The sequence below is a fragment of the Neohortaea acidophila genome (genome assembly GCF_010093505.1).
Source record: "Neohortaea acidophila strain CBS 113389 unplaced genomic scaffold BDY17scaffold_4, whole genome shotgun sequence".
In the NCBI taxonomy this organism is placed as follows: Eukaryota; Fungi; Ascomycota; class Dothideomycetes; order Mycosphaerellales; family Teratosphaeriaceae; genus Neohortaea; species Neohortaea acidophila.
Window position 1 is genome coordinate 1,164,412 of NW_022985513.1, and position 24,724 is coordinate 1,189,135.

General features: G+C 56.8%; 14 protein-coding genes across 14 annotated transcripts; 9 read left to right on the top strand and 5 right to left on the bottom strand.

Moving 5' to 3' along the window:
• Positions 1–53: 53 nt before the first annotated feature.
• Positions 54–706, top strand: BDY17DRAFT_295505 (uncharacterized protein). Its single transcript, XM_033733304.1, has 3 exons — positions 54–284; positions 341–423; positions 484–706. The coding sequence occupies exons 1-3, from the start codon at positions 174–176 to the stop codon at positions 536–538; spliced, it is 249 nt and encodes an 82-aa protein (XP_033590933.1). The 5' UTR covers positions 54–173; the 3' UTR covers positions 539–706.
• On the bottom strand, positions 707–1,796 carry BDY17DRAFT_352863 (uncharacterized protein). The gene is made up of 2 exons (XM_033738226.1): positions 915–1,796; positions 707–851 (listed from the first exon to the last, which is right to left on the bottom strand). The coding sequence occupies exons 1-2, from the start codon at positions 1,550–1,552 to the stop codon at positions 806–808; spliced, it is 684 nt and encodes a 227-aa protein (XP_033590934.1). The 5' UTR covers positions 1,553–1,796; the 3' UTR covers positions 707–805.
• On the top strand, positions 1,797–3,584 carry BDY17DRAFT_295508 (NADP-dependent oxidoreductase domain-containing protein). The gene is made up of 2 exons (XM_033733305.1): positions 1,797–3,282; positions 3,491–3,584. The coding sequence occupies exon 1, from the start codon at positions 2,159–2,161 to the stop codon at positions 3,236–3,238; it is 1,080 nt and encodes a 359-aa protein (XP_033590935.1). The 5' UTR covers positions 1,797–2,158; the 3' UTR covers positions 3,239–3,282; positions 3,491–3,584.
• A 216-nt stretch (positions 3,585–3,800) lies between these two features.
• Positions 3,801–5,353, top strand: BDY17DRAFT_309624 (uncharacterized protein; the record flags this gene model as incomplete). Its single annotated transcript, XM_033735353.1, has 2 exons — positions 3,801–4,350; positions 4,407–5,353. The coding sequence occupies 2 exons, from the start codon at positions 3,801–3,803 to the stop codon at positions 5,351–5,353; spliced, it is 1,497 nt and encodes a 498-aa protein (XP_033590936.1).
• A 168-nt stretch (positions 5,354–5,521) lies between these two features.
• On the bottom strand, positions 5,522–6,114 carry BDY17DRAFT_323227 (uncharacterized protein; the record flags this gene model as incomplete). The annotated part of the gene is made up of 2 exons (XM_033736976.1): positions 5,522–6,058; positions 6,109–6,114. The coding sequence occupies 2 exons, from the start codon at positions 6,112–6,114 to the stop codon at positions 5,522–5,524; spliced, it is 543 nt and encodes a 180-aa protein (XP_033590937.1).
• A 993-nt stretch (positions 6,115–7,107) lies between these two features.
• Positions 7,108–8,308, top strand: BDY17DRAFT_295513 (uncharacterized protein). The gene is made up of 2 exons (XM_033733306.1): positions 7,108–7,605; positions 7,665–8,308. The coding sequence occupies exons 1-2, from the start codon at positions 7,505–7,507 to the stop codon at positions 8,017–8,019; spliced, it is 456 nt and encodes a 151-aa protein (XP_033590938.1). The 5' UTR covers positions 7,108–7,504; the 3' UTR covers positions 8,020–8,308.
• A 165-nt stretch (positions 8,309–8,473) lies between these two features.
• Positions 8,474–10,796, top strand: BDY17DRAFT_278928 (putative major facilitator superfamily transporter; the record flags this gene model as incomplete). The annotated part of the gene is made up of 6 exons (XM_033732021.1): positions 8,474–9,068; positions 9,127–9,294; positions 9,355–9,526; positions 9,578–9,639; positions 9,696–10,081; positions 10,143–10,796. The coding sequence occupies exons 1-6, from the start codon at positions 8,711–8,713 to the stop codon at positions 10,794–10,796; spliced, it is 1,800 nt and encodes a 599-aa protein (XP_033590939.1). The 5' UTR covers positions 8,474–8,710.
• BDY17DRAFT_127072 (uncharacterized protein) lies at positions 10,692–11,875 on the top strand. The gene is made up of 2 exons (XM_033729373.1): positions 10,692–11,495; positions 11,735–11,875. Exon 1 carries the CDS (start codon positions 10,936–10,938, stop codon positions 11,485–11,487), a length of 552 nt encoding a protein of 183 aa, XP_033590940.1. The 5' UTR covers positions 10,692–10,935; the 3' UTR covers positions 11,488–11,495; positions 11,735–11,875.
• Positions 11,876–12,024: 149 nt separating this feature from the next.
• BDY17DRAFT_248506 (uncharacterized protein) lies at positions 12,025–16,329 on the top strand (the record flags this gene model as incomplete). Its single annotated transcript, XM_033730917.1, has 1 exon — positions 12,025–16,329. The coding sequence occupies one exon, from the start codon at positions 12,025–12,027 to the stop codon at positions 16,327–16,329; it is 4,305 nt and encodes a 1,434-aa protein (XP_033590941.1).
• Positions 16,330–16,572: 243 nt separating this feature from the next.
• Positions 16,573–18,187, bottom strand: BDY17DRAFT_248703 (Inosine/uridine-preferring nucleoside hydrolase domain-containing protein; the record flags this gene model as incomplete). The annotated part of the gene is made up of 6 exons (XM_033730928.1): positions 16,573–16,695; positions 16,766–17,311; positions 17,375–17,680; positions 17,733–17,767; positions 17,827–18,100; positions 18,152–18,187. 6 exons carry the CDS (start codon positions 18,185–18,187, stop codon positions 16,573–16,575), a joined length of 1,320 nt encoding a protein of 439 aa, XP_033590942.1.
• Positions 18,188–18,378: 191 nt separating this feature from the next.
• Positions 18,379–19,285, bottom strand: BDY17DRAFT_295526 (uncharacterized protein). Its single transcript, XM_033733307.1, has 5 exons — positions 19,222–19,285; positions 19,101–19,164; positions 19,001–19,047; positions 18,840–18,931; positions 18,379–18,783 (listed from the first exon to the last, which is right to left on the bottom strand). The coding sequence occupies exons 1-5, from the start codon at positions 19,222–19,224 to the stop codon at positions 18,747–18,749; spliced, it is 243 nt and encodes an 80-aa protein (XP_033590943.1). The 5' UTR covers positions 19,225–19,285; the 3' UTR covers positions 18,379–18,746.
• Positions 19,286–19,402: 117 nt separating this feature from the next.
• BDY17DRAFT_295529 (ubiquitin-related domain-containing protein) lies at positions 19,403–20,289 on the top strand. The gene is made up of 2 exons (XM_033733308.1): positions 19,403–19,958; positions 20,014–20,289. Exons 1-2 carry the CDS (start codon positions 19,710–19,712, stop codon positions 20,071–20,073), a joined length of 309 nt encoding a protein of 102 aa, XP_033590944.1. The 5' UTR covers positions 19,403–19,709; the 3' UTR covers positions 20,074–20,289.
• On the bottom strand, positions 20,290–22,771 carry BDY17DRAFT_295530 (succinyl-CoA synthetase-like protein). The gene is made up of 2 exons (XM_033733309.1): positions 22,179–22,771; positions 20,290–22,104 (listed from the first exon to the last, which is right to left on the bottom strand). Exons 1-2 carry the CDS (start codon positions 22,617–22,619, stop codon positions 20,425–20,427), a joined length of 2,121 nt encoding a protein of 706 aa, XP_033590945.1. The 5' UTR covers positions 22,620–22,771; the 3' UTR covers positions 20,290–20,424.
• A 400-nt stretch (positions 22,772–23,171) lies between these two features.
• BDY17DRAFT_323234 (uncharacterized protein) lies at positions 23,172–23,705 on the top strand (the record flags this gene model as incomplete). The annotated part of the gene is made up of 1 exon (XM_033736977.1): positions 23,172–23,705. The coding sequence occupies one exon, from the start codon at positions 23,172–23,174 to the stop codon at positions 23,703–23,705; it is 534 nt and encodes a 177-aa protein (XP_033590946.1).
• Between the last annotated feature and the right edge of the window lie 1,019 nt (positions 23,706–24,724).

Here is a 24,724-nt window from a genome sequence, read left to right on the forward strand (position 1 = left end):
CGAGACGACGTCAGCGCTTAGTGACGGTCCATCCAGTCTGTAAACTCGACCTCCCTCTCTCTACAATTATATAAAAACCCCAACGACCTCGAAAACTAGACGATCATCGAAAAGACAAAGTCACTCACTACCTCCAAACTTCCTCAAAACCAAACCCCACGCAGCCCCTCATAATGCCTCTCGTCGTGCCCGGCCTGCAGTCCAAAGACGGCAACACAGACAAGAGCACGCAATGGACGAACGAGCTTGTGGGGAAGAAGATTGGCGACTCGTCGAATGAAACTGTAAGTCTCTTCTCCTCTCACGTGGATAGTATTGTACATGCTAATGTGGCCTGCAGACGTTTGCGAAATCGAATCTCCCCAAGGAACACCGGATTGTGAAGGAGGGGGATATGATGACGATGGATCATAAGCCTGATCGGTGAGTTCCTTTCGGGCTCTTTGCTGGTGTTTAGATTGCTTGTGCTGACGGGGTGGATAGTTTGAATATTCATACTTCGGAGGATGGGATTGTGAAGAAGATTACGCATGGGTAGATGGAGGACTTGACGGGGAGTTATATGCTACCCTGGGAGCATTGGGCCAAGCTTGACGATTCATGGTGAATGATGCTTTCGCTATTCTCGCCGTAGAGTATGCCTGTTTATGATTTACTATACTTAGTCATGCGTCGGAAATGCTATCATCTTGTGCAGCCGTAACTACATCTAACCTTCCCATTTATGCGCATAAAGGCATTCACCTCAATTCAGCTCCTGCACGGGCTCTCCAAGACCTGACGCCTTCACATGAAGCGCGTGCCTCTACGTCGCCGTTGCAGGCCGCGCAGGTCTGTACATGCACTCCCCACTGAAGCACACATTGTCAGCAAGATCGTCTCCGAGCGCAGCGCACACCAGACACCAAACTTACTTCAACGGCGAATCCTCGCCAAACATCTCCGGATCCAGCTTGAACGGCGCAACAGTCTCAAAGCCATGCTTCTTGTACAGCGGCACGCCCATGTGCGTCGCGGACAAATAACTCGGCAGCCCAAGCCGATCCGCTTCCCCAAGGCCCCAGCGCAAGTGCAGACTGCCGACGCCTTTGCGATGATAGCTCGGCCGCGTGCTCAAGCCGACAAGGTACACGTGCGCCTTACTGCCCGCCAGCATCTCTCTGGCGTCGTTGATGCTTTTGCGGACGGCCTTGCCCGCTTCGACGTTGACTCCCGGCGGCGGGGGCGCGGGGTTGGCGCGCTTCTTCTCCTGCTCCGCGAGGTCGGCGGCGGTGCGCTCGTGCGCGCGGAAATCCCAGTGCGACGTGCCGACGAGCTTGCCGAGCGGGTCGTCATCCGGGAGCGCGGTGTCGATGACTTTCATGTACTTGTGGCGCTCCGGGTGCTCGCGCCACTCGTCGAGGATTTGCTTGATTTGGTGCGCGCGGATTTCGGGCGTGCGGCCGTTGGTATAGAGGACTTTGAATCGCTCCTCGCCGTTGTGCGCTTCCCAGATGAGGTTCATCATGTTGGGCACGTCGGATTCCTCAAGGGGGAGGAGCTGGAAAGTCATGGCTGGAGACGCTGCGCGATGGCCGTGTTCAGTGGGGTTTCCAGAGGGTTTCCTGGAGCCTTCAGAACGATGTACTGTGTCTACTGCCTCGTGCTGCGACCGGCCAATTTATACAGAAGAATATGATAGTTGGGCTGAACTCCGGCTCGAGTCATTTCGGAATTCGTTGCGTGGTCTCGTCAGCTCGCTTTCGGACCTCTAGTGAACCAGTCATGCCGACGACGACGGTGAGTCGATTACTACACATCATGGACTACGCGGCGGTAAGGCTGCAGTATTCTCTCATTGGCAAAGACACCACGCGGCCGTCGCATCGTGATTCGGACTTTAAAGTGGCTCAATGGACTTTAGGAACCTGAGGATGAAGTTGACAGGACGGATCGAGGCCATTGCATCATAGAAAAGCCGAACTTCCACTCGCCTACACTTTGACCAGCTCTTTATATCCGCCCGCAGTACGTGACCGGACTTAGCAGCACAAATACGCACAATCGACCCGGGTGGAATTAGGCACGTCGAAGTGAGTATAAATCTCTGCTGCTCCCACAAGTCTGCAGTCCACGTCTTGCAAGAAATCTCCGACAAGTTTCAATCCGGAACAACATCATGGCAGGAGTCGTCGACAAAGCCAAAGCGGCCCTCGGGCTCGACAAGCCGGAAATCAAAGTGGTCGGCGAGAAGATCGGCAGCACAGGCTATGGGCTCATGGGCCTGACCTGGCGCGAAAAGCCTCCATCCCAGGAGCAGTCCTTCGAAGCAATGAGAGCGGCGTTGGCCAGCGGTGCCAACTTCTGGAACGGAGGCGAGTTCTACGGCCCGCCGGAGCGCAACTCGCTGCATCTGCTCAACGAGTACTTCACCAAGTATCCCGCGGATGCGAAGAAGGTGGTGCTCAGCGTCAAGGGCGGGGCGGACGTTGGCCGGCCCGTTCCCAATGGCAGCGCGGCGAACACGAGACGAAGCATTGAGGAGTGTCTGCGGGTGCTGGATGGGAAGAAGAAGCTGGACATTTGGGAGCCGGCGCGGGTTGATCCCAACACGCCGATTGAAATTACGATGCGCGAGGCAAACCGATTCGTCGAGGATGGGAAGATTGGGGGTATCAGCTTGTCGGAGTGCAGTGCGCAGACTATTCGCCGCGCGGCCAAGGAGGCGAAGATTGTGGGAGTGGAGGTCGAGTTCTCCCTCTGGTCTACGGAGATTCTAGACAACGGCATCGCTCAGATGTGCGCGGAGCTCGACATTCCCATTGTCGCCTACTCGCCACTCGGACGTGGGTTCCTCACGGGCCAGGTCAGGAAGCCGGAGGACATCCCGGAGGACGACATGCGAAGACACATGCCGCGTTTCCAGCCAGAGCACTTTGACAAGAACCTCAAGCTTGTAGACGAGCTGGAGAAGCTGGCGAAGAAGAAGAAATGCACGCCGGGGCAGATTGGAATTGCGTGGGTGAAGGCACAGAGTCGCAAGCCGGGCATGCCTACATTCATCCCCATCCCTGGTGCCACTACTGCGGAACGGGTGAAGGAGAACATGGTGGATGTGGAGCTGAGCGAGAACGATCTGAAGGAGATTGACAGTCTCATAGCTGGCATTGAGATTTCGGGGGGAAGATACCCGGAGGGCTTCTTGACGAAATTGGAGTTTGGAGACAGCCCTACGCTGGAGGAGTTTAACGGGGTCTAGCTGTCCTCGAACGAGAGTATATGGACTGATGGACGTCTGATGACCTGCTAAGAGTCAGCTTCAATGCCAACAATGCCTCTCTTGACTTCAGATCTTTCTCATTTTCGGCGCTCAGCTCAAGTGTAGGTTAGAATGGGTCCGCATTAGGCTTCCGAAGGAACCCTCAGCATTGCAGAATTCTCTTTGATCATCATATGCGCCTTGGAGGAGGAGGAGGAGGAGGAGGTGAAGGACTGGATAATTTCAACTTACCTAGCACGGATTGTCGGCTCGAGAACACCGCAGGCTTGTCTTACAGCACCTCCGTCTGCCCATCAATATTCAAGTGAAGTCAAAATGGTAATCGGGATGAATATGTGAGCGAAGTGTCTCGTGTCAGTGGTCAGCGCGGGAGAAATCTCGCTCGGCAAAATCTCGGCCGCGCTCCTTCCCTTTCAATCCGCGACCTCCTTCCTCCCCTCTGCACGTGAACGACTTCTCAAAATCAATCAAACGACCCTCAAGAGCGCGTCCATTCGTTGCGATTGCGCGCATATCGCACATTCAAACACCCACCTCAAACATGGCTCACTCGCCAGCGTCATCTGATCTCTCCGACCCGCCCTCCGCCGATTCGGATGCAGAAGACCGCCTCAGCACCGCGGTGGCCTCCTCCCGCCTCAGCGTAGAACCCAGCGAGCACCCTCAACCTCCACCGTCCAAACGACGCAAAACTGGCAACGGCCCGGCGACTTCCTTACTCCACACCTTTGACCGCGCCCCGTCCAGCCAACCTGCCGAAGACAACGACGACATCGTCTCCATCTCCTCGGATGGTCTAAGCAGTGCCCCCGGCTCGCCTTCGCAAAACGAGTACGCGCTCAAGGAGGACGCGCAGACGTTTTGCATGTGGAAGGACTGCGATTTCGGGGACGGGCAGAACAACGATGAGCTGGTGGACCATGTGCAGACCACGCATTGCATTACGGGGTTTGGGGTGCCCAAGAAGAGCAAGTATGTTTGCGAGTGGGGAGAGTGTCAGCGGAAGACGAGCAATCATCCGAGTGGGTATGCATTGAAGGCCCATATGAGGAGTCATACAAAGGAGAAGCCGTATTATTGTGCCTTGCCTGGTAAGTGATCCCAGCCGCGGGATCGAAAATGTCCTTGCTAATGAGGGTCCGTCCAGAATGTGACAAAGCCTTCACCCGATCCGACGCGCTGGCCAAGCACATGCGCACCGTCCACGAACCCGAGCCGGCACGTCCAGCCAACGATCCCGCGCCTCTTGGGACGAAAAAGTCCTCCATCAAACTCCGACTCAGCAACGGCAACGTTTTCAACCTTTCTCAATCCCCCAGCACCAGCAGCGCTACCACGCCAGTCACCAAGCCCGCTTCAGCAGCCACGCCGCTCCCATCAGACGATCTCCGCCCACCCCCTCCCACCCACGACGAAGACGGCAACCCCATCAAATTCTCCCCGCACGATGACAACATCACATACCAGCCCGCCTACCACCCCATCACCGGCCAACCAGGCTTCATGATCACCTACCCCAAAGACATCCACTTCACCGGCTGGGAGAGCGCCATCACCGCCGACCAACTGATGCGCCTGCTACGCCGCCAAGTGCACTGGGCGAAACAGGAGGAGAAAGAGCTGAAGCGCGAGTGTCGCGCGCTCGAGCAAGCGCGCCGCCACGAATGGGATCTGAAGGAGATTCTGCTCGAAGGCGTGCTGGAGTCCGAACTCGCGCGCGCCGACAAGGAGGACCTCCTGCAGGCTGTGGATGAGCGGGTGCGCGACGCCATGCAGAATGATATCCAGCCTGCAAAGGCCCTGCAATGGTCCCGAGGAACGCCGGCGTTCCGCAAAGCTCGTCGTGTGCAGGATGTCATGGAAGCTGACGACACGGTGGTCACCACGCCTCTCGATGATGATGAGGATGAGGCGCGTTCGCCCTCGCCGCCTCCGACTGGCCACAGTGGCGGCGGCTTTGATGGGGATGCAGACCCGTATGACAACTATCTCGCGCAGCGCATGGCGGAGTACGAGGAGCGCGAGCGATTGCGCAGCTTGCACAACACTCCGCAGGATGTGAGGACTGCTATCGCGGCTCCGCCTCCGCCGTAGCTGTAGAAGGCGGTAGAGCTGAGAAGTAGACATGGGTGAAAAGACTTGTAACAGTGGAAAAGCGAAGAGAAGAAGTTCAACCACTATGGCAGAGACAAAGACCCGTCTTGACCAACTCCGAACCTCTCGAGGCACTCCACAAGTGGACTTGAACACATCCTCTCCCCACTAAATCTCCTTCCTCCCCTGCCCCTTCCACTCCTTCTTCTGCGCCTTGGCACTCGCCGCATTCCCAAACGGCCAGTTCCCCGTATGCTTATCCGCGCCCGTCGTCTTGCTAAACCGCCCCTGACTCCCCCCAAACAAAATCGTCCACATGCCCAAGCAGAAGAGCAGCGAACTGCACGCGCATCCCAGCGAAAAGGCGAAATTGCTCTGATTCCGCGTGAGCTGCGTGTACAGATGGAAAGCCGTGAGGGCGTGGTAGCCCGTCGTGACTATCAGGCTAGGCTGGTCGTAGGGATTGATATCTTGGGATGTGCTCGGGGCGGCGGAAGAGGAGGAGGCGGAGGGCAGGAAGTTGGAATGTAGTAGGATTTGGAGGGCGAGGATTATGAGCGTCAGGCCTAGGGCGCGGCTGAGGTACGTTTCGAGGTCTGTGGGGCGGCGGGGCTCGAGGGCTGTGAGGGAGACGAGGAGCGAGGGGGTGAGGAGGAGGGTGGTGCCTTGCAGGCTGAGGTAGGCGGAGCTGGAGAGGGTGAAGATCTGGGGGGGTTAGTGGGGTGATGGGATTGGGAGGAGGCAGGGATGCTTACGTCCATGTCGGGCTTGTAAGGTGGTGGGTGGTGGCTCGTTATGTTTGTTTTCGTGAGATGCGATGTAGATGTGGAGAATATGAGGATTATAAAAGAGAGAGGTGCAGAGAAATCAGACAAGGCTGATACACGGAACCTGGCAGGCGGTGGAAAGAAGTGAGTAGTGACGTAAGCGGGGGACAGCGTAAAGCGTACTCTCTTTACGGAAGGAGCTCGACCGGTATGTAGTTTGACCTCGAATGTCGCTCGCTGCTAGTCATAGGGGTGTCGGTTGAGCTGCGTACGAGACTCGACCCGCCGCAATGCTCACTCCTCGATATTGCAGGTGCTATGCGTGTGGTGTGAATGAAGCACGTGCAGCCTTGTGCGCGCTGACTCATCCAACCGCGTTCCGTGCAGTCCCCTTCCGTGAATAAAAAACCCTCATCGTTCTCTCCCTCAACTTAAATCTACTTCAAGCTGGTTGGTGCCAAGCATTTCAACTTGGGCGATACAAGGCGCACACCCTACACTCCCAAGTGGCATACGCCACTGAGACGCCGCGCTCCAGTCCGGCGTATGCCTGGAACGCATCTCCCGCCCATTCAAAGCACTCCTTTCCCAGGTGGCGTCACGGACCTGGGGCTACAGTTGGAGTGATCCAGCACGTTTTGACACCCTCAATGTCACTCGTTGCTGGCGGGCGGAGATGCGCAGATTGATTCATGTTCATTGCATGCTGGTGCTGGTGGCACGTCACTCGGTGACTGTAGCCGCTATGTTACCAAAGCGTGAGCTGGAAGCCGGAGTGCAGGCCGCGGTCTTTGACTGTGTGCTGGAGCGATGGCGAACATTACTTTTTCATTTTTCGTTATCTTCACGCCAGATAGTGGTGAACACGCTTTACATATGTCCGATATCGAATGAGACTTCAGCCTTGCTGCTGACTCATCAAATGCACGCCGCCGTGATTGAATTCTTCAGTGCGCACGATGCAGCAAGACGTGAGTCACGACCACCAGGCAACAACTTCGGCGAAAAGACGAACAACGCATATAATGAATCTTGCATGAGTGAATGAGTAGGGAAGTAGCTTCAAACTACCTGATTTGTCGGAAATGCCTGGTCCAAGCCAAATCGGTGAGGACCCCTTCCCTTTTGCACTGACTCTGGTTCGAACCTCGTTGCTTTCTCCCCTGCCAACAGGATGCTAGCCACTTGGTGCCAGACTCTGGCTTTGCAGGGATAGTTCATAATCAAACACCCGATTCTCCTTGTCTAACTTACTCTGATATTACATTTGATCAGCTGTGCCACCACGATAACGTTAGAGAACGCTTTGTCCAAAAGGAAGAGTCAGGTTCCGGTTTCAGAAGCATTGCGATAGTTCGGCAGACTGGATGACTAGGTGATAGAAATGGCAGCGGAAAGACAAAGATACTCCGCACGGGTGAACGGTGGACATCCACAGATTGGCTCGACATGTGAGTCGGGGAGCCTTTGTCTGTTGAAGCAAAGGTCAGCATGGCTCCAGGATTTTAATCCACCGCACATTTTGACCGTTCACGATATAATAGCCACGGTTCCGGAAGAGTGATGGTCGTCTATCGCCTATGTCCTAGATCGATCCTGAACGTCGAAGAGTACAGTGCCATACCCCCTCAACTCTCCCAGTCCACCTACACTGTTGAGCGAGTCCGCGCTCCGCGTATCGAACGAGCAATGTGCTATCACTACGCCCACAAGCACATTTGTGGCCACACCGAGCGTGTCTTCGCTCAGCACTGCCGGACGGCGGCACTGTCGCAGCGTAAGTGCACGACTGCGGGACATATCTGGGCAACGGTGAAAGTGAGAGCGCGCTGCTCGCGGTGTGACGGGGAGCCATTGCGGGAGCCTTCGATCCCGACGACTGCGAGACAGGAGCCGTAGACGGCTCCTGTACGACATTGAAGATGGTCTGCTTGGCTGGTGTTCGAACCATTGTGGCGAAGATCGAACGCAGTCAACGCGGCGCCGGACGACTTTGTAAGCTGCGGTGGCGGTCGTCGGCAGTGGATGGAGAGGCAAAGCTGCAGACACGATCCTGACCTCCGCTCACAGATCATCATCCAGTAGGATGTGTCAGGCTGTCTGCCCACTCTCGCTGCTCATCGGGACAGTGCCTGAAGAGGAAAGGAGAACCGCCTGTGAGGAGAAAGTGCAGGCTCAGCAGCCAGGCCGATCACCTGTGCTCTGCGAGGGCCTGATGCAACCTCGCCAACCATTAGCCGACGTGCTGCCCAACAGACTGTCAGGGATTCCAATTGATGGAAGGGGTGCAGGGAAAGTTAAGCCGAACAGGAGCAGGGAGGCGTCGGCTTGTCAGCTTCCCCAGGCGTTGGCCCTCGGCACGACTCGCCCTGTCCCTGGTTTCGGAAGGAGACACATCCGTCCGGGCACACGATGCGACTGCACGCCATCCATCCTTTCCCACTGGGGGAGGGAAAATGAGCGCGTGCAGGAGAGTCAGGGTATCCACATGCGCGCTCCCTGGCCTGCCTTCTTAATAAGATGGCGATCCGCCGTTGACCTGGTTTTTGCCATTCTCTGGACGAGCTGAGTCGATAAGGCGTCTGCTGCAATGGCCTCGTTTCTCCGCACGCTCGCAAGGCGGGCGGGAAAGAAGGATACAGCGGATTCGTCGCAGGTACAAGACGATCCACGGTCGAGCGCAGGCGGCGATGGAGTCGTCGCTGTGGAACATTATGCCGTGGCCAAGGATGACGAGAAGGGTGGTCAGCTGCGGTCAGAGAAGGATGGGGCGACTCCCGAAGTGATAGCAGACGATGCTGCACCAACGACGCAGAACGAAGGCGACGCTGCACCCGCTGCACAGGAGGAAGACGAATCGAAATACCTCAGCGGCACTAAACTTGCTCTCTTGACTTTTGGCCTTGCGACGAGCACGTTCGTCGTCGCTTTAGACAATACCATCATAGGTGAGTTGATCCGTCCCATTCTCCTGCCTACCGATATCGAAGTAATTCTTTGATGTAGCCACTGCCATCCCCCGAATCACCACCGACTTCCACGCCCTCAATGATGTCGGCTGGTACGGGAGTGCGTATCTCCTGACCACCACAAGCTTGCAGCCGTCCTTCGGCAAAATCTACACCTACTTTGACGTGAAATGGGTCTACTTGAGCGCCTTGCTGATTTTCGAGCGTGAGTTGCTGCCAACGTACTTGTGCAACCGACGTTACAGCATCATTGACGACTTTTCAGTTGGCTCCATACTCTGTGCGTCAGCGACTGGCTCGACCATGCTCATTGTCGGCCGTGCCGTCGCTGGATCGGGAGCAGCTGGTCTCTTCTCTGGCGGCATGACGATTATTGGCTACAGTGTGGTGCTTCGCAAAAGAGCAATCTACCTTGCTGCCTTGTCTTCTATGTTTGGGTGCGTGGACTTCTGCTTGAGGTATTGGCTTGGTTGCTAACCAGCAGCCAGCATTGCGTCTGTTGTAGGCCCGATATTGGGTGGTGTTCTTACTGACCAAGCGTCATGGCGATGTGAGTGACTCAAAAGCCTTGAGGGGACAGCAATTGCTAATGCGCACATATCGCAGGGTGCTTCTGGATCAACCTACCCTTTGGCGGCGTCGCCCTCGTTACGGTCTTCTTCGTCTTCACCAATCCCCCCAGACGATACACAGACATGACGGTCCGAGACAAGCTGAAGCAGATCGACTTTCTCGGAGCCTTCTTCCTCATCTGCGCCATCGTGTGTCTCCTACTCGCACTCCAATGGGGCGGGTCCGAGTATCCTTGGTCGGACAGCCGGGTTTGGGGGTGTCTTTTGGGCTTCGGGCTCATCATCTCCTGTTTCATCGGCATTCAGGTGTGGCGGAAGGATGGCGCGACGATGCCGCCGCGAATCTTGCGGCAGAGGACGGTTGGCGCTTGTGCGCTTTTTTCCGCCTTCCTCGCCATGGCCATCTACACGCACATTTACGTGAGTTCCAGGAAACCACCGTTAACGCAACACGACGAGCACGTTTACTAATAGCGTACAGTACCTCCCCTTCTACTTCCAAGGTGTCAAGGGCGTATCCGCCGAGTCTTCGGGAATCCGTTGCATCCCCTACCTGGTTAGCATCACCATCGCCTCGATTACCGTTGGCGCCCTCATCACCATCTTCGGCCCTTACAACCCGCCGATGTGGTTCGGGGCGATCATCTTCACCATCGGCTGTGGCCTCATCTCCACGCTGCAAGTCAACTCGAGCGAAGGCCACTGGATCGGGTATCAGATCCTCGCGGGCGCAGGCGCCGGCGCGTGCGTGCAGATTCCCTTCATCGCGGTGCAGGTGGTGCTAGACGAGAAAGACATGCCGATCGGCAACGCGGTGGCCATCTTCTTCAACACGCTCGGCGGCGCGATCAGCATTTCCATTGCGCAGAACATCTTCTCCAACACGCTGCTCAAGCAGCTGCCGCGAGACGCCCCCGGGGTGAATCCTTTGAAGGTGGTGAATGCGGGGGCGACGCATATTCGTGAGGTGGTGGCGAAGGCGCAGCTACCCGGGGTTTTGACGGCTTTTGACAAGGCGATTACGACGGCGTTTATTTTGCCTATTGCTGTTGCGGGGCTCGCGTTCTTGTCGAGTATGTTGATGGAGTGGCGGAGTGTCAAGGGGAAGAAGATAGGGGTGCCGGGGGGTGCGTAGCGGTGGCATTGTAGAGATGGAGAGTCGCTATGCATAATCTGATGAATGGAGTGCAGCCCGACTGCACGTGCGTGAAACGCTGCAGTGGATGAGCTCCCTGCATTAGTGGCCGCCGCCCCTTCCGTCTTTCCCGTGTGTTATGTGGTTGGGTATGACGGGGTCCAAGGCGTGTGCAAGCAGGTGTCGACAACTTCACTCCAGGATACATCCTACACGAAGAAGACCAACGCCTCACTCGATGTTGATAAAGCGGAGGAGTGAGTTTCGACAACGGAGACAACATCCACCACCGTTGAGGCTAGCGGAGGGCCAACTAGAAAGGGCAAGGAGGCGCCGGGTGGCAAGCGGGGCGTTTGCCCGGCGGAACTCTAAAGCTGCACAGCCTCAATCTTCTTGGCGATCACTTTGCGCCCTCCATCATAGCAGAGATATGGCGATGTTGCTGACCAAATGGGATGCTCCAGTTGCTGTTCACATCCTGCAAGACTCCCCTTCAGCCGTATTCCCATTGATCAAACGGGGTGCATGGGCAAAGTCCAGACGAAACACCCCCGGCATCCTGCCCAAACGAGACGACACCCTCTGTCGTCATTGTCAACACGAGACTGCTTCAAGGGGTCCCGTATCAACACAATCCCCCGGCCTGCAATTGCATTGCCCTCGACCATCCCAGACCTTGGCGGCCGTCTGACCGTATAGGTATACTTCTCCCCCCAAGCCTTGGCGTGTCTTGCAAACAACCCTACGCGGGGACGAGGCCAATATTTGTATTGAACCTGGGCTCTCCGAGCACAGCCTCCTCGACTCAACCGCCCGCTGCGCCCATTTGCCAATCCCTCAACTTTGGTTAATCCTTATCCCGCACTGCCTGGAGGCAGTCACGCACTACCTGACCTCTGCCCATGATCGCCACTGCTAACGTCAATCTCCTGCCGCAGTCTCTAGCCCGTCCCTGCCGCGACTCCACCCTCCTCCCTCCGCCCTCTCACTCAACCGCCACCGCCTCGAGTCTCTTACGCTGCCCGAGCCTTGGTCAAACCAACTGCGCCTCACGTCACCTCGGCGCCGACACATGTCCTACCCTTTAATACCCACCCGACATTCTCATCCTCCGGCATTTCGTGCACATGTATGATCTTGCGACAGCCGCTTTCAGTCTGCTGCCCTACCACGCACATACCACCCTCCTCCCTCATCGCTAGGCGCCGCTACAACACCTACGGCAGCCATGGCAGATCCTCAACCTCCTCCCTCCGCCGGGAGTAAGGACTCGCACTCCCCCGGTCCTGCACGGCGTCCTCGCGCCCCGACAATCACAATCGACACCTCTGCCGTGCGAAGATCATTAAGCAATCGCTCACGAGATCCTGAGCATGAGATGGACAATCTATCGGATGATGGCAGATCATCCCATGGCGACAAATCCCCCATGCTGAAACCCACCACACCCACCGAACTACGAGTACGAAACAGCTTCGACAGCCGCGACTCGCGACCCACGAGCCCGCACAACATCTCCTCGCCCACGCAATGGAACAACCCACACAACTTCCTTGCCGTCCCGACTCCGCGGAGTAGAGGGGCGAGTATCGATACCGACGCCAGCGCAGATACAACTTCCGCCTCCGATGTGACGTACGTCAACACACAACCGAGCGAGAGTCCGATCAAGTCATATCCATCGCAAGCGTTTGGACAAGAGCGTGGCGAACAGGTCGTCCTCCCCGCCTCCGAGGCTTTGCATCCCGACCAAGGCACCGAGGCCGACTTCCAGCGGGAGAACAACCCCTTTGCTTTCACTCCGGGACAGCTGGGCAAGCTGTACAATCCAAAGAGCTTGGGCGCATTCCACGCACTCGGTGGTCTGGCTGGGTTGGAGAAAGGGCTGAGAACCGATCGTAGCACTGGACTGAGCATGGATGAGTCGAAAGTGGAAGGGAGAGTTACATTCGAGGACGCCACGACCGTGAGCAGTCCGGCTTCGGCCAACACAGCCGTCGAAGAGCCGGAGATTGTCAACACGCAGACTTCGACCGCCGCGGGATCGGGCAATTTTGCGGACCGCAAAAGGATCTTTGGCGACAATACTCTACCCCAACGAAAGCCGAAAAGCTTTCTTCAGCTGATTTGGCTGGCATACAATGACAAGGTCCTGATTGTCCTCACGGTTGCAGCGGTGATCGCGCTATCATTGGGAATATACCAAGCGCTGGTACCTCCATATGGAGTGGAATGGATCGAAGGAGTGGCCATCATCGTGGCCATTATCGTCGTGGTCTTTGTTGGTGCCGTGAACGACTGGCAGAAGGAGAGGCAATTTGCGAAGCTCAACGCCAAGAAGGACAGCCGAGATGTCAAAGTCGTTCGGTCTGGCAAGATCCAGGAGATCAATATTGTGGACGTGCTGGTTGGAGACGTTCTGATGGTTGAGCCTGGCGACATCCTCCCCGTCGATGGAATCTTCATCACCGGACACGATGTCCGATGCGACGAATCCTCGGCCACTGGCGAGTCCGATGTCCTCAGGAAGGTTCCTGCCGATACGGTTTACCAGGCTGTGGAATCCAACGAATCGCTCAAGAAGATGGATCCTTTCATGATCTCTGGCGGCAAAGTGACCGAAGGCTTCGGGCGGATGATTGTCACCGCGACTGGTATACAATCATCACACGGCAAGACCATGCTCTCACTCCAGGACGACAACGAAGCAACACCCCTGCAGCACAAGTTGAATGGGTTGGCGGAGTACATTGCCAAGATCGGCAGTGCCGCCGCTCTTCTCCTCTTCATCGTGCTGTTCATTAAGTTCGCGGCTCAGCTTCCTCATAATCATAGGACGCCAACGGAAAAGGGACAGGAGTTCTTGACAATCCTCATCACCGCCGTCACCATCGTGGTGGTCGCCGTACCAGAAGGTCTACCCCTGGCTGTTACACTCGCTCTCGCCTATGCAACGAAGCGAATGTTGAAAGACAGGAACCTGGTCCGTGTGCTCCGGTCTTGCGAGACAATGGGCAACGCAACTACCGTGTGTTCGGACAAGACCGGCACGCTGACGCAAAACGTCATGACCGTGGTTGCTGGCGCGATAGGGACGTCTAATCGATTCTCGAGCACAGCCAAATCCAATGCTGGGGATATGGGGACGCCTGCTGATCATCTTGATGATGTTCCCGCCCCGGAATTCGTCAAGACTCTCGCCCAAGACGTAAAAGACTTGTGGAGGGAGAGCATCGCCATCAACTCCACCGCATTCGAATCAGAACCAGGAGCTGCACAGCGCTTTGTGGGCTCCAAGACGGAGACGGCTCTGCTGGACTTCGCCCGCGACTACCTCGCCATGGAACACGTCACCGTCGAGCGTGACACCGCCGAGATTGCCCAAATGATTCCGTTCGACTCGAGCCGGAAGTGCATGGGCATGGTGTACAAGCGCAAGGATGGCAAAGGCTACCGTTTGGTTGTCAAGGGTGCAAGTGAGATTATGCTCAAATACTGCACCCAACTCCTGCGCGATCCTACCACGGGCACGGAGACTTGTGCATTTACGGGCGACATCCGCAAGACGATTGCGGCGCTCATTGACGCCTACGCCAATCGATCGCTCCGCACGATTGGCTTCATCTATCGCGACTTCGACACCGCATCCTGGCCACCTAAGGGCGTCAAGCGGCTTGAAGATGATCAGAGCCAAGCTGCCTTCTCGGATCTCTGCACCAACACCACGTTCCTCGGGCTCGTCGGTATTCAAGATCCGCTGCGACCTGGTGTGCCAGAGGCTGTGCAAGACATGCTGAAAGCCGGCGTTTTCCCGCGAATGGTGACGGGCGACAACATCCTCACTGCAAAGGCCATCGCTACGGAGTGCGGGATCTTCACCGCTGGGGGTATCGCCCTCGAAGGCCCGGAGTTCCGCAAGATGAGCGATGCAGAGCAGAGGAGTATCATTCCCAAGCTGCAAGTGCTTGCTCGTTCCTCACCCGATGACAAAAGGAAGCTGGTGAAGCGACTCAAGGAGATGGGCGAGACTGTTGCCGTGACTGGTGATGGTACCAACGACGCTCCTGCGCTCAAGGCTGCCGACGTGGGCTTTTCCATGAACATCGCCGGCACGGAAGTCGCCAAAGAAGCGTCCGACATCATCCTCATGGACGACAACTTCACTTCCATTGTGCTGGCGTTGATGTGGGGTCGTGCGGTGAACGATGCTGTGAGGAAGTTCCTTCAGTTCCAGATCACCGTCAACATCACTGCAGTCACTTTGGCTTTCATCTCCGCCGTCAGCAATGAAAACGAGGAATCGGTACTGAGCGCTGTTCAGCTTCTGTGGGTCAATCTGATCATGGACACCATGGCCGCCCTGGCGCTCGCCACCGACCCCCCGACTCGCACCATCCTCAACCGAAAGCCCGATCCCAAGTCCGCACCTCTAATCTCCACTACCATGTGGAAGATGATCATCGGGCAAGCCGTTTACCAGTTGGCCGTCACCTTCACCCTCTACTTCGCCGGCGCCAGCATTTTGAACAAGACCGGCGAGCATGGAAACAGGGAGCTGAGAACGCTGGTGTTCAACACGTTCGTGTGGATGCAGATCTTCAACGCCATCAACAACCGCCGGCTCGACAATCGGTTTAACATCTTCGAAGGTATCCTGCGCAACTGGTTCTTCATCGGCATCTTCTGCATCATGGTCGGCGCCCAGATCATCATCATCTTCTTCGGAGGATGGGCGGCCTTCCAAGCCTACCACCAAACGCCAAGCGATTGGGGCATCGCAATCGTGCTCGGTATCATCTCCATACCCATCGGAGTTGTTGTCCGCCTGGTACCCGACGAGCTCGCGGCCAAAGTCGTCCCGCAATTCATCAAGACGCGCCTGGCACGCAAGCGCGAAAAGGTCCTCCTCAACGACGAAGAGAGCCCCTTCGAAATGAACCAAGCCCTGCTCGACATCCGCGACGAACTCGCGTGGATCAAGAAGTATAAGGGCGGTCGTCTCCGCGGCCTCAAGTTCGCCATGCAGAATCCAAAGGAAATGTTCCACTCCCGCTCCCCAAGCCGCTCTCGCGCCTCTTCCAGCCTCCCGCGCACCCCTAACAACGAGCTCGCCGACGACGACGGCAAATCGGACGCCGGTGCACAACTGACGCCCGAGTCCGCCAAGCCTAGACGCTCCCGCGGCCGCTCGCGCTCCAACTCCGCGCTCGCCGGAGCCGCAATGGCAGGCATCGTCGCCGGCTCCATCGCGGCCGGTTGGTCGCCCATCGAGCGCCGCGAAGGCGAAGACGACAGTGTACGCTTCACACGCCCCCAGCGCTCCAAGAGCGATTTGTCGCGCGAAGTGCGCATCGACGCCCACCCGGACACCTCGCCTCATGATCCCGTTGTCGTGGCTGGTGATCCTGTTGAAGCTGCGGGCGGGCAGCCGCCTTCGCAGGCGAACGCTACTACGCCGCAGCTGGGCGTTGGGCCTTTTGGTGGGGCGCCGGCGATGGATACCGCTGACAAGAAGGAGGAGGGGAAGGCGTAGGGGGAAAGTGTATTTGTAACTTTTGCGACGCATTTTAGCGATGGCGCCCCTTTTTGGTGGTTTCTTTGCCTGTTGGATGCGGTGTATACAGGGTGGAATCATGGGTCATAGCCACTCACTCGAAAACATATTCTGGTTGGGCGCAGATGCCCTTTGAACACATGCTCTATTCTTCTCCCCCTACGACCATCTTACCGTAACTCTAGATGTAGCATACAAGATGACGAATACTCTTTCCATCGCTCACAGGCCAAAAATCCTCTTCACCATGTACGCGCCAAAGTCCGCTCGGCCAGGCGAGTCGATGCATATCCGTAGTCTGTTGCCTTTGCCTCCGCCGACCCATCCATCAGTATCTCCCGCGACCTATGCAATCGATCAAGTTAGCCCTACGCTCAATTCCACAAGAGCAAAAGCGGTAGACAAGAAAACGCACCTCATGCAAATCGGCATCATCGCTCTTCGGCCGATCCCTCCGATCAACCACACACATCCCCCGCGTCCACTGGCCCGCCGTCTCGACGCGCAAATCCTCGTCCACGGCAAACTTCCACCCCGCGTGCTCGGCCGTCATGCAGTACCATGTGCACATGGGGTCGTGCAGTTGCAGACTCACTGCGTCGCCTGTCACGACCGGGTGCAGCGACTCGACTTTGGCGAAGGTGGCGGTCATGAAGGCCTGCGTCCATTCTGCTAGGGGGGAGTGGGCTGTTGTGAGTGGGGAGAGGAGGGCGCGGAAGGCGCCGCGGGTTAGGAGGTGTTGTTCGGTGATGTCGAGGGGGAAGAGGGAGAGTTTGAGGCGCTCGGGGAGGTTGGGGGGGTAGGGGTTTAGGAAGGGTGGGGGGTAGGTTCCTTCGGGCGTTCCTGGTGGTGCTGGGGGGACGGGGGGCATGGTTGTGTGGGGGTTGGGGGAGGTGAGGGCGTAGACTCGTGCGGCGGCGATGGTGTCGGCGTAGGTGTTAAATTCTGCTACGGGGGTCATCTGTGGATTGATTTGCTTAGCTTGCGTGATCGAGGAGAGCTGGGGCCAAGGATTAAGGCGTACATTTCCTGGATGATGGACATTGCCCCCCATCACGACTACTTCCTTGGTCCGAAGGAACGTCTCGGGGTCTGCTGCTGCTGCTAACGCCAGATTTGTGAGCGGGCCAACGGCTACAATCGTGATTGTATCCGGCTCGTTTTCGCGCAGCAGGCGGAGAATCTCCAGATGCGCGGGAGTGCGGGATGCGGTGAAGATGGAGTCGGTCTTCTTCAGCTCTTCGGCTATCGCGGTTTGTTCGGGATCTGCAGAGCTCTCCGCGTCGTCGAATAGTGCTTTCCAAGTATCTGCTGGGCTGAGGTGCGGATGCTGCGGTCGTTGTCAGTGGACGTGCGGTCAGATAGAGTACGCCAATACCAACGCTGGTATGGATTTCTCCGAGTCCGTCTCTCCCGTCTACATTGAATTAGCTTATTTTCCAATAGAACAATTTACATCAGACAAGCACAACGTACGAAAGAAATCGGCCATCAACATCTCATCCGCAAGCGGATGCTCCGGGCCAACAGCAACAAGCGGTTTCGACTGCCTAAGCGTGTCGAAGCCCACAGGCCGGCCCTGAGCTCGACGCCACGCCATTTCCTTCTCGATGATGGAGAATAACGAGACGACATTGCGGAGACAGTTGCGGACGTCGACGTTGCCGTACGTGACGGAGACGAGGAGGACTTCGACTTCGGATGGGAGGCCTGAGAAGGCGAGGAGCATGGCGAGGATGTCATCGACGCCCTTGTGATTGATTAGTTTGATGTCTGGAGAGGGTGGGTTATTGGAACCAACCGGATCGGTGTCGATTATGATTTTTCGTGGCGCCATTGTTGTCTTCTTGAGATCGGATTGGGGTGTTGGTGAATACTGAAGCTCCGATATGCAGCGCGATCGCCAATGATTGATGTGACGACTTGAATACGTAGAACACGTTTTTACGAAAGAACGTCGGATATCAAACGTTCCCAAAGCAACAGACACAACGCCGGAGCGGGTAGAAGCGGTCAAGCAACGATTCATGCCAACGTTACACCAGACTAGCAGGAGGGAGTGAATTTCATATGCCACGACTTCTGTCAGCATGCCACGAATTAAGGCGGCGTCGGTGATCGCACATATCAAATCCTCTCCGCCTCCGCCTCTCCCTCTTCTTTCCTCCAACAATGTCTAAACAGGCCACCAATAGAGTCTCGGTGCGATTCGCTCAGTATTTGTACAGATCCCTTGAGGGTCTCCTAGCGTGCTCCGGTCGCCTAAGAAGAAGCGTGTAAAAAGCCCGCGCGCCCTGTTCACTTGACTGATCCCGAGACTTCTTGTTTTGGGAGATGAGGTTGGAGATTGAAATGGACGTCGTGACAATTCAGGAGTTCTATGTGTGAGGAAGCGGCTACTTGACTCCTTCTGAGCGTTGCTTCATTTTGAGTCTGTTCGGGTTTGGTCATTAGGGGAGTTGGGTGGCAGAAGAGAATTGCAATCATACCTCAGAAGACTGGCCTTTGGGCAGCTCACGACCGATGCTTCATCGCCATTACGCTCATAGAAGCGTCGACAGCATTCGTAGAGTTCGTCAATCTGGGCACTCGTAATTAGCAACCATTAGGTCCTTGATGACCGCTACGTCGCTCGCAGCCTCCAACCCACCTGCTTCTCGCATTTGCTTTGATCAAAGTTGTTCTTCTGTACACAGTCTGTGGTGTGTTAGTATTACAGGTCTGGAATCCTCGAAAGGACTGCCATTGACCTTGAAGAGCGCAGGCAAGGGGATGGCAGGGCGTCTCGTGCTTCAGACTCTTCTCAATGTCCGGCTGAGGTGGACGTTAGTAGATAGCAAGTGAGACACGTAGGGTGCCTTTGCAACTCACCATGACCTCGATTGTTCGACGGGATTCCGGGTCTCGTTTACAATGAATATGGGTTGGCAGGAAGACACTGCGAAGTGAATGTGAAGTCACGTTGTCGCCACCTCATGTGACCTGCTGCGGGTTTAGTCAGCGGAAGTCGATCACACAAGGCCGGAGAGGGACGACATCGTCAACTTTTTCCACCCGACGGCTTCACTTCTTCCCCCTCTCACTTCGGCTTCACTTCTGACACACGTCACTGCTTGCTGCCTGGTAGGTCATACTCGCACACTCACCATTTGCTCTTCATCTCTCATCCTACACCCTCACTCTCATTTCCATACACCTCACTGACGCCCAACCCAGAACAGCAGCGCCACCCAGTCAACGCTCCCTTTCCTTCCTCTCACTTCCTCACACACCCTCTCACCGCTTCAAACCAAGTCAGCGCACGCCGCCAAACCCTCCCCACCGTCTCATCACACCCACAAACTCCATTCACAACCACGATGGCAGAAAACGGCTCGGCCTCGCCCGCCAACAACGATGCCGGCGGCGCGCCCGAGCAAGCGCAGCAAAGCGAGCACCTCAACATCAAAGTGACGGACAGCAACAACGAGGTCTTCTTCAAGATCAAGCGCACGACGCAGCTCAAGAAGCTCATGGACGCCTTTTGCGAGCGGCAGGGCAAGACGCCGCAGAGCTGTCGCTTCTTGTTTGATGGGCAGCGCGTCAACCCTACTGACAACCCGGAGCTTGTGAGTTGTTGCCATCCTCTCTTTGCATTGTGGCATGGGTGCTGACGTTCTGTAGCTTGATATGCAAGACGGCGATACGCTGGAGGTGCATCAGGAGCAGATTGGTGGGTGTTAGGAGAGGAGAGCAGGGATGCTTGCAGCTATAAGCTGCTGCTTCAATACTCGACACGAGCTAGGCGGTGATACGAAGGTCCGGCGTGGGATTGATTTCTGGAGGCGCTCTGGCGTCCCACATCGGACGGAACATGGGTATGAGTGTCTTTACCGTGAGCAGTTCCAATCAATTCCTCAACATCCCCTGTACTTCCTCCCCAACGTGTGAATCCGGCGGTTGAGTGTTATGATACATATGCAAGAAGTCTCTATCTGGATGATATACCTACGGACATGCCAACAACACCAAGTCTCCAGTGCCGTTACAATCCCTTACGCACCAAGAAATGCATATCCAACGAGTCTACCTTCCTCACTTCCCACCCCGCGCAATCTCCACCACTCTCTTCGCCGCATCGTCAAACTTGTCAAACGCCTCCAAATCCAACCCACTCTCCGCAATTTTCTTCTGCCCAACCTCCTCATTCGTCCCGCGGATCCGCACCACCACCGGCACATTCTTCATATCGACCTCCTTGAACGCCAGCAAGATCCCATCAGCAATCATCCCGCCGTCCGTCAAGCCGCCAAAAATATTGACAAAAATCACCTTGACCCGCTCGTCGCGCAGGATCAGCTCAAACGACTTCTTCACCGTCTCCGACGTCGCCTTGCCGCCCGTGTCGAGGAAGTTGAGCGCCTTGCCGCCGTGCAGGCGCAGCGCGTCGACGGTGTTCATCGCGAGCCCCGCGCCGTTGACCAGCGTACCGATGTTGGCGTCCGGCTCGTCCATCCGCACGTACACGATCCCATCCTTCTCCGCCTCCACTTCCTCCGGCTGCTCGCGGTCTTTGCGGCGCAGGTTGTGGATTTCGGCTTGCCGCTTGCCGCTGCGGAAGGCGGAGTCGTCGAAGGCGAGGTTCATGCTGTTGGCGTGCAGGGTGACTTTGCCGTCGGGCGAGATGGTGACGCTGCCGCTAAGCGTCGTCGCTTCTTTGTCTTTGTACATTTTGGCTAGCGAGCGGATTAGGTTTGCGAGCGGTTCGGCGCCGGCGGGCGGGTTGATGTGCTGGACTGCGGACTGGATGAGGGTATCCGGGGGGAGTTCGCGCTGGTCGTAGGGGAAGCGTTTCGCCGTTTCGCGGAAGGTGGAGACGTCGGTGGTCGGGGAGGTGCGGATGCAGGGCTGGCGCTCGGTGCGGTCGACGGTGATGCCGACGTAGAAGGCGTCGGCGGGTGCTTCGTCGGTGGAGAGGGTTAGGCCTTTGATGTTCTCGAGGTAGGGTTCGAGAATGGCGTGGCCTTGCGAAGGGCGGATGACGAGGCCGCGCTGGTGTTGATGGTGTTGCGGTCGTCGGGAGGGCGTAGACAGAGTTGGGCGAAACGCTGCAGAGCTGGAAGACATGCCTCGTCGAGACATGGTGTGATACCCTCTCTTCTGGTCCGCTGGATTGCCCGTGATCTTGCTCACGTCCCGCCCGCTTTTCGCCAGAATCTCCTTCATCACCGCTCCGAAGTTCTCGGGGTGATCCACCATTGTGGCTCCGGCGTCTTGCAGGATCTTGTACTTCTCCGCGGCAGAGTGCTCGCCTCTCGCCGCCCACGCTCCGGCATGTCCCATGATGCGGCCCGGTTTGGCATTCATGCCACCGACCAACGCAGCAATGGGCTTGGGATTCTTCTCTCGCCTGTGATAGTCCTTGATCCACTCCGCGGCATCTTCTTCTGCTCGCCCTCCAACCTCGCCCACGATAACCATGCCATGAGTCTCCGGATCAGCTTCGAAAACCTTGAGACCATCGACGATGTTGGTGCCCGCGACAATGTCACCACCCATGCCAATGCACAAGCTCTGGCCAAGCTCGGCTCTCGAGATGGAAGCCACTGCCTCGTACGAGAGAGTGCCGGACTTGGCCACGATGCCGATGTGACCGGGTCTGAAAGTGGGCAGGGGCTGGAAACCAATTCTACAGTAGCCGATGGGAGCGATGATGCCGGGGGCATTGGCGCCCACGAGCCGAGACTTGGACTGGGTCTTGAGGATGGATGTCACCTACAGAATGAAACGTTAATACCTGCTACACCGCGTGTCTCTACCGCACTCTACGCGCTGGGTCAACGGCTCACCCTCATAATATCATGGAGAGGAATATGCTCGGCCACGGCCACAATCAAGGGGATCTCGGCTTCAATGGCCTCCTCAATCGCCTTGCCGCACTGCGGGGCAGCAACGAAGACGGCAGTGGCATCGGGCTTGAGCTGCTCCTTTGCTTTCCTCAAATCGGGCAGCAAGGGGAGGCCGAGATGCTCGCCTTCCTTGCCAGGCGTAACGCCGCCGACAATGTTGGTGCCGTACGCGATGGAGTCTTTGGCGTTGCCCGTTGCCACGCGGCCGGTGAAGCCTTGGTAGATGACACGCGTGTGCTTGCCTATGCGCAGGTTGTGCACCGTGTCGTCGTACGAGGCACGCGCGAGGGTGGTGGAGAAGGATCGGGGGCCAGTCGGTTGGGGGGAAAGACGAGGGTTGCTGCAGAGCAGCCAACCGCTGCGACCGCGAAGGGCAGCCATTGTCGGCCCTCCCTGAGAGCGTGAAAGGGTAGCTAAGGAGAGAGGGGATGGTTGAGCAGGAAATGAGCGAGTGAGAGAGGGAAATGTGTGCTGAACAAAAAGATGGAAAGGCAGTATGATGACGCCAGGGCCTGGAGAGCTCGGTCTGGAACATAATATTGCTTTCGGCAACTCGTCCTCGCTCCGATATCGTCGGCCAATGCCTCGTGGCTGCATCCCCATCGCACATAGCCGACTATTCCCGGCTCGCGGCGCCAACCTCAGGCACGGCCAAGTCCGCGCGACCACAGATGTCTTGGTGGATGTACTGGATTGCGGCGTTTAGCGACGAGACGGGTGTCCGATACAGGTCCATGGAGTACCTTGTTAGCCTTCCTTTACTCTGTTCATCATGTAGCCGTGAGGTGATGTGTGGTTGATGCCTGAGGTTCCACCCCGCCATTTTGGGGAAGAGGGTCCGTGCCCGAGTGACGATGTGAGGCCAGCAAGTCTGCACCTGACGACACCGCTCGAAATGCCCGAGTCGTCTTTGTAGACCCCTTCTCAAGCATCATGGCGCAGAATACGCCCTCTCAGAATCTACACTCCAGTCTCGGCAAGCTGCAACTCTCCCCGTCCTCTAAGGGCACTCCTACATTCCCTAAAAACGAACCCGTAGACTCCTGGGAAGACGAAGCAGACAACGACAGCTCTCCAGACGAAGGGCAGAGAACCCCCATCCACGCCGACACCTCCCCCGGCCCTCCGCCGCCCACGCCCTCCTCGCCGTCAATGTTAAGCCCCCATAGACTCGACTCCCCGTATCAATCTTTTCCTGCCTACGGTCTGGATGCAGCACTAGAGGGCCGATCAATTCGGAGAGACGTGGATAGCGAGGAGCGAAGACCGGAAAAGTCGACGGCCGTGGCGTCGAGGCTGATCGCCGCGGGTATAGGACAGAAGGCGCCCAGGCGGACGCAAGAGCAGAGGGAATACGATCAGGCGATGAAGGTGCAGGAGAAGAAGAGGCGGGACCAGGCGCGAGAGGAGGAGGAGAGGAAGAAGAGGGAGAGGGAGAAGGCGATCAGGGATGCTTGGGATGGGTGATGGTCTACGCCAGACTGGTGCCTTTGTTGCCACTGCAGCACTGGACCATCTTCTCACGATTACGAGCCCACCCGATCATGGTCGAGCCTCAGGATCTCCCTGCACATCGGACTGGCCACGGGAGCTCAACGAACACTTCTTGTTTCCAAGGACCTGCAAACGCAATCACCACGATGAAATGGCGCCTCAGAACTGCAGCACTTTACGAAGCTAACGCACCATGGGAAACATCGAAAAGGGGACACCAACGAATCCACGATTCCAGTCTTACGCGTCGCGGCAACATTACCCCACACACTTGCTTGTTGCTGTTTCTACTCAGATGCACATATTTATGCATGCATATCGGGCGATTCCGGGCTTGACACGTAACCTTACCACCATTACTCGAGTGCATCCATCAAGTACCGCTTGGTAATCGCGCCATGTCCCAACTCGACGGTCACGGTCTATCGACCTGTGGCCACTGTATTCACCGCACAAGCAGTGAAAGACTGTGGATCGGTTTCCTGAAGCACCCACGAACAGTCGTCGTTACCTTTCAGCCTTGGACCTCTTCCACGCTCAAAGTGTATGTCCTCAAAGGGGTGGTCGCGAGGCTGCAACTTGGGCAGAAAGTCTAGCGATCCCAAGCTGTCAAATCGAGTAAGTGCTAGGCCAGAACCATGCAGGTAGGATTGGGTGGCTTTCAGAGCTCCCTTCCCGAGCGCGTCCGGGGTTCACCACCCCCCTCAGGGCGGCTGGATTTCTTAGCAAGGCAGGCGCGCCGAGCCCTATAAGCATTTTGGCTGTTCGGGGCCGGCGCCAGGGCTCGAGGTCGTGGTCGAGACCGTGGGATCACCGCCCGTCCGAGCATGCATGCTGCTGCAAGAGACACAGTGGCGTTGTCGTGTTGCTCTGTACCATGCCATGCACCAACACCGGCCTGAGAGCTCGTTGGTACTCCTCTATGCTCACCACTCATATGGGCATTTGGACTGCTTCTCGCGTGGCCATAAGATAGATGCAGCAGCGCACCA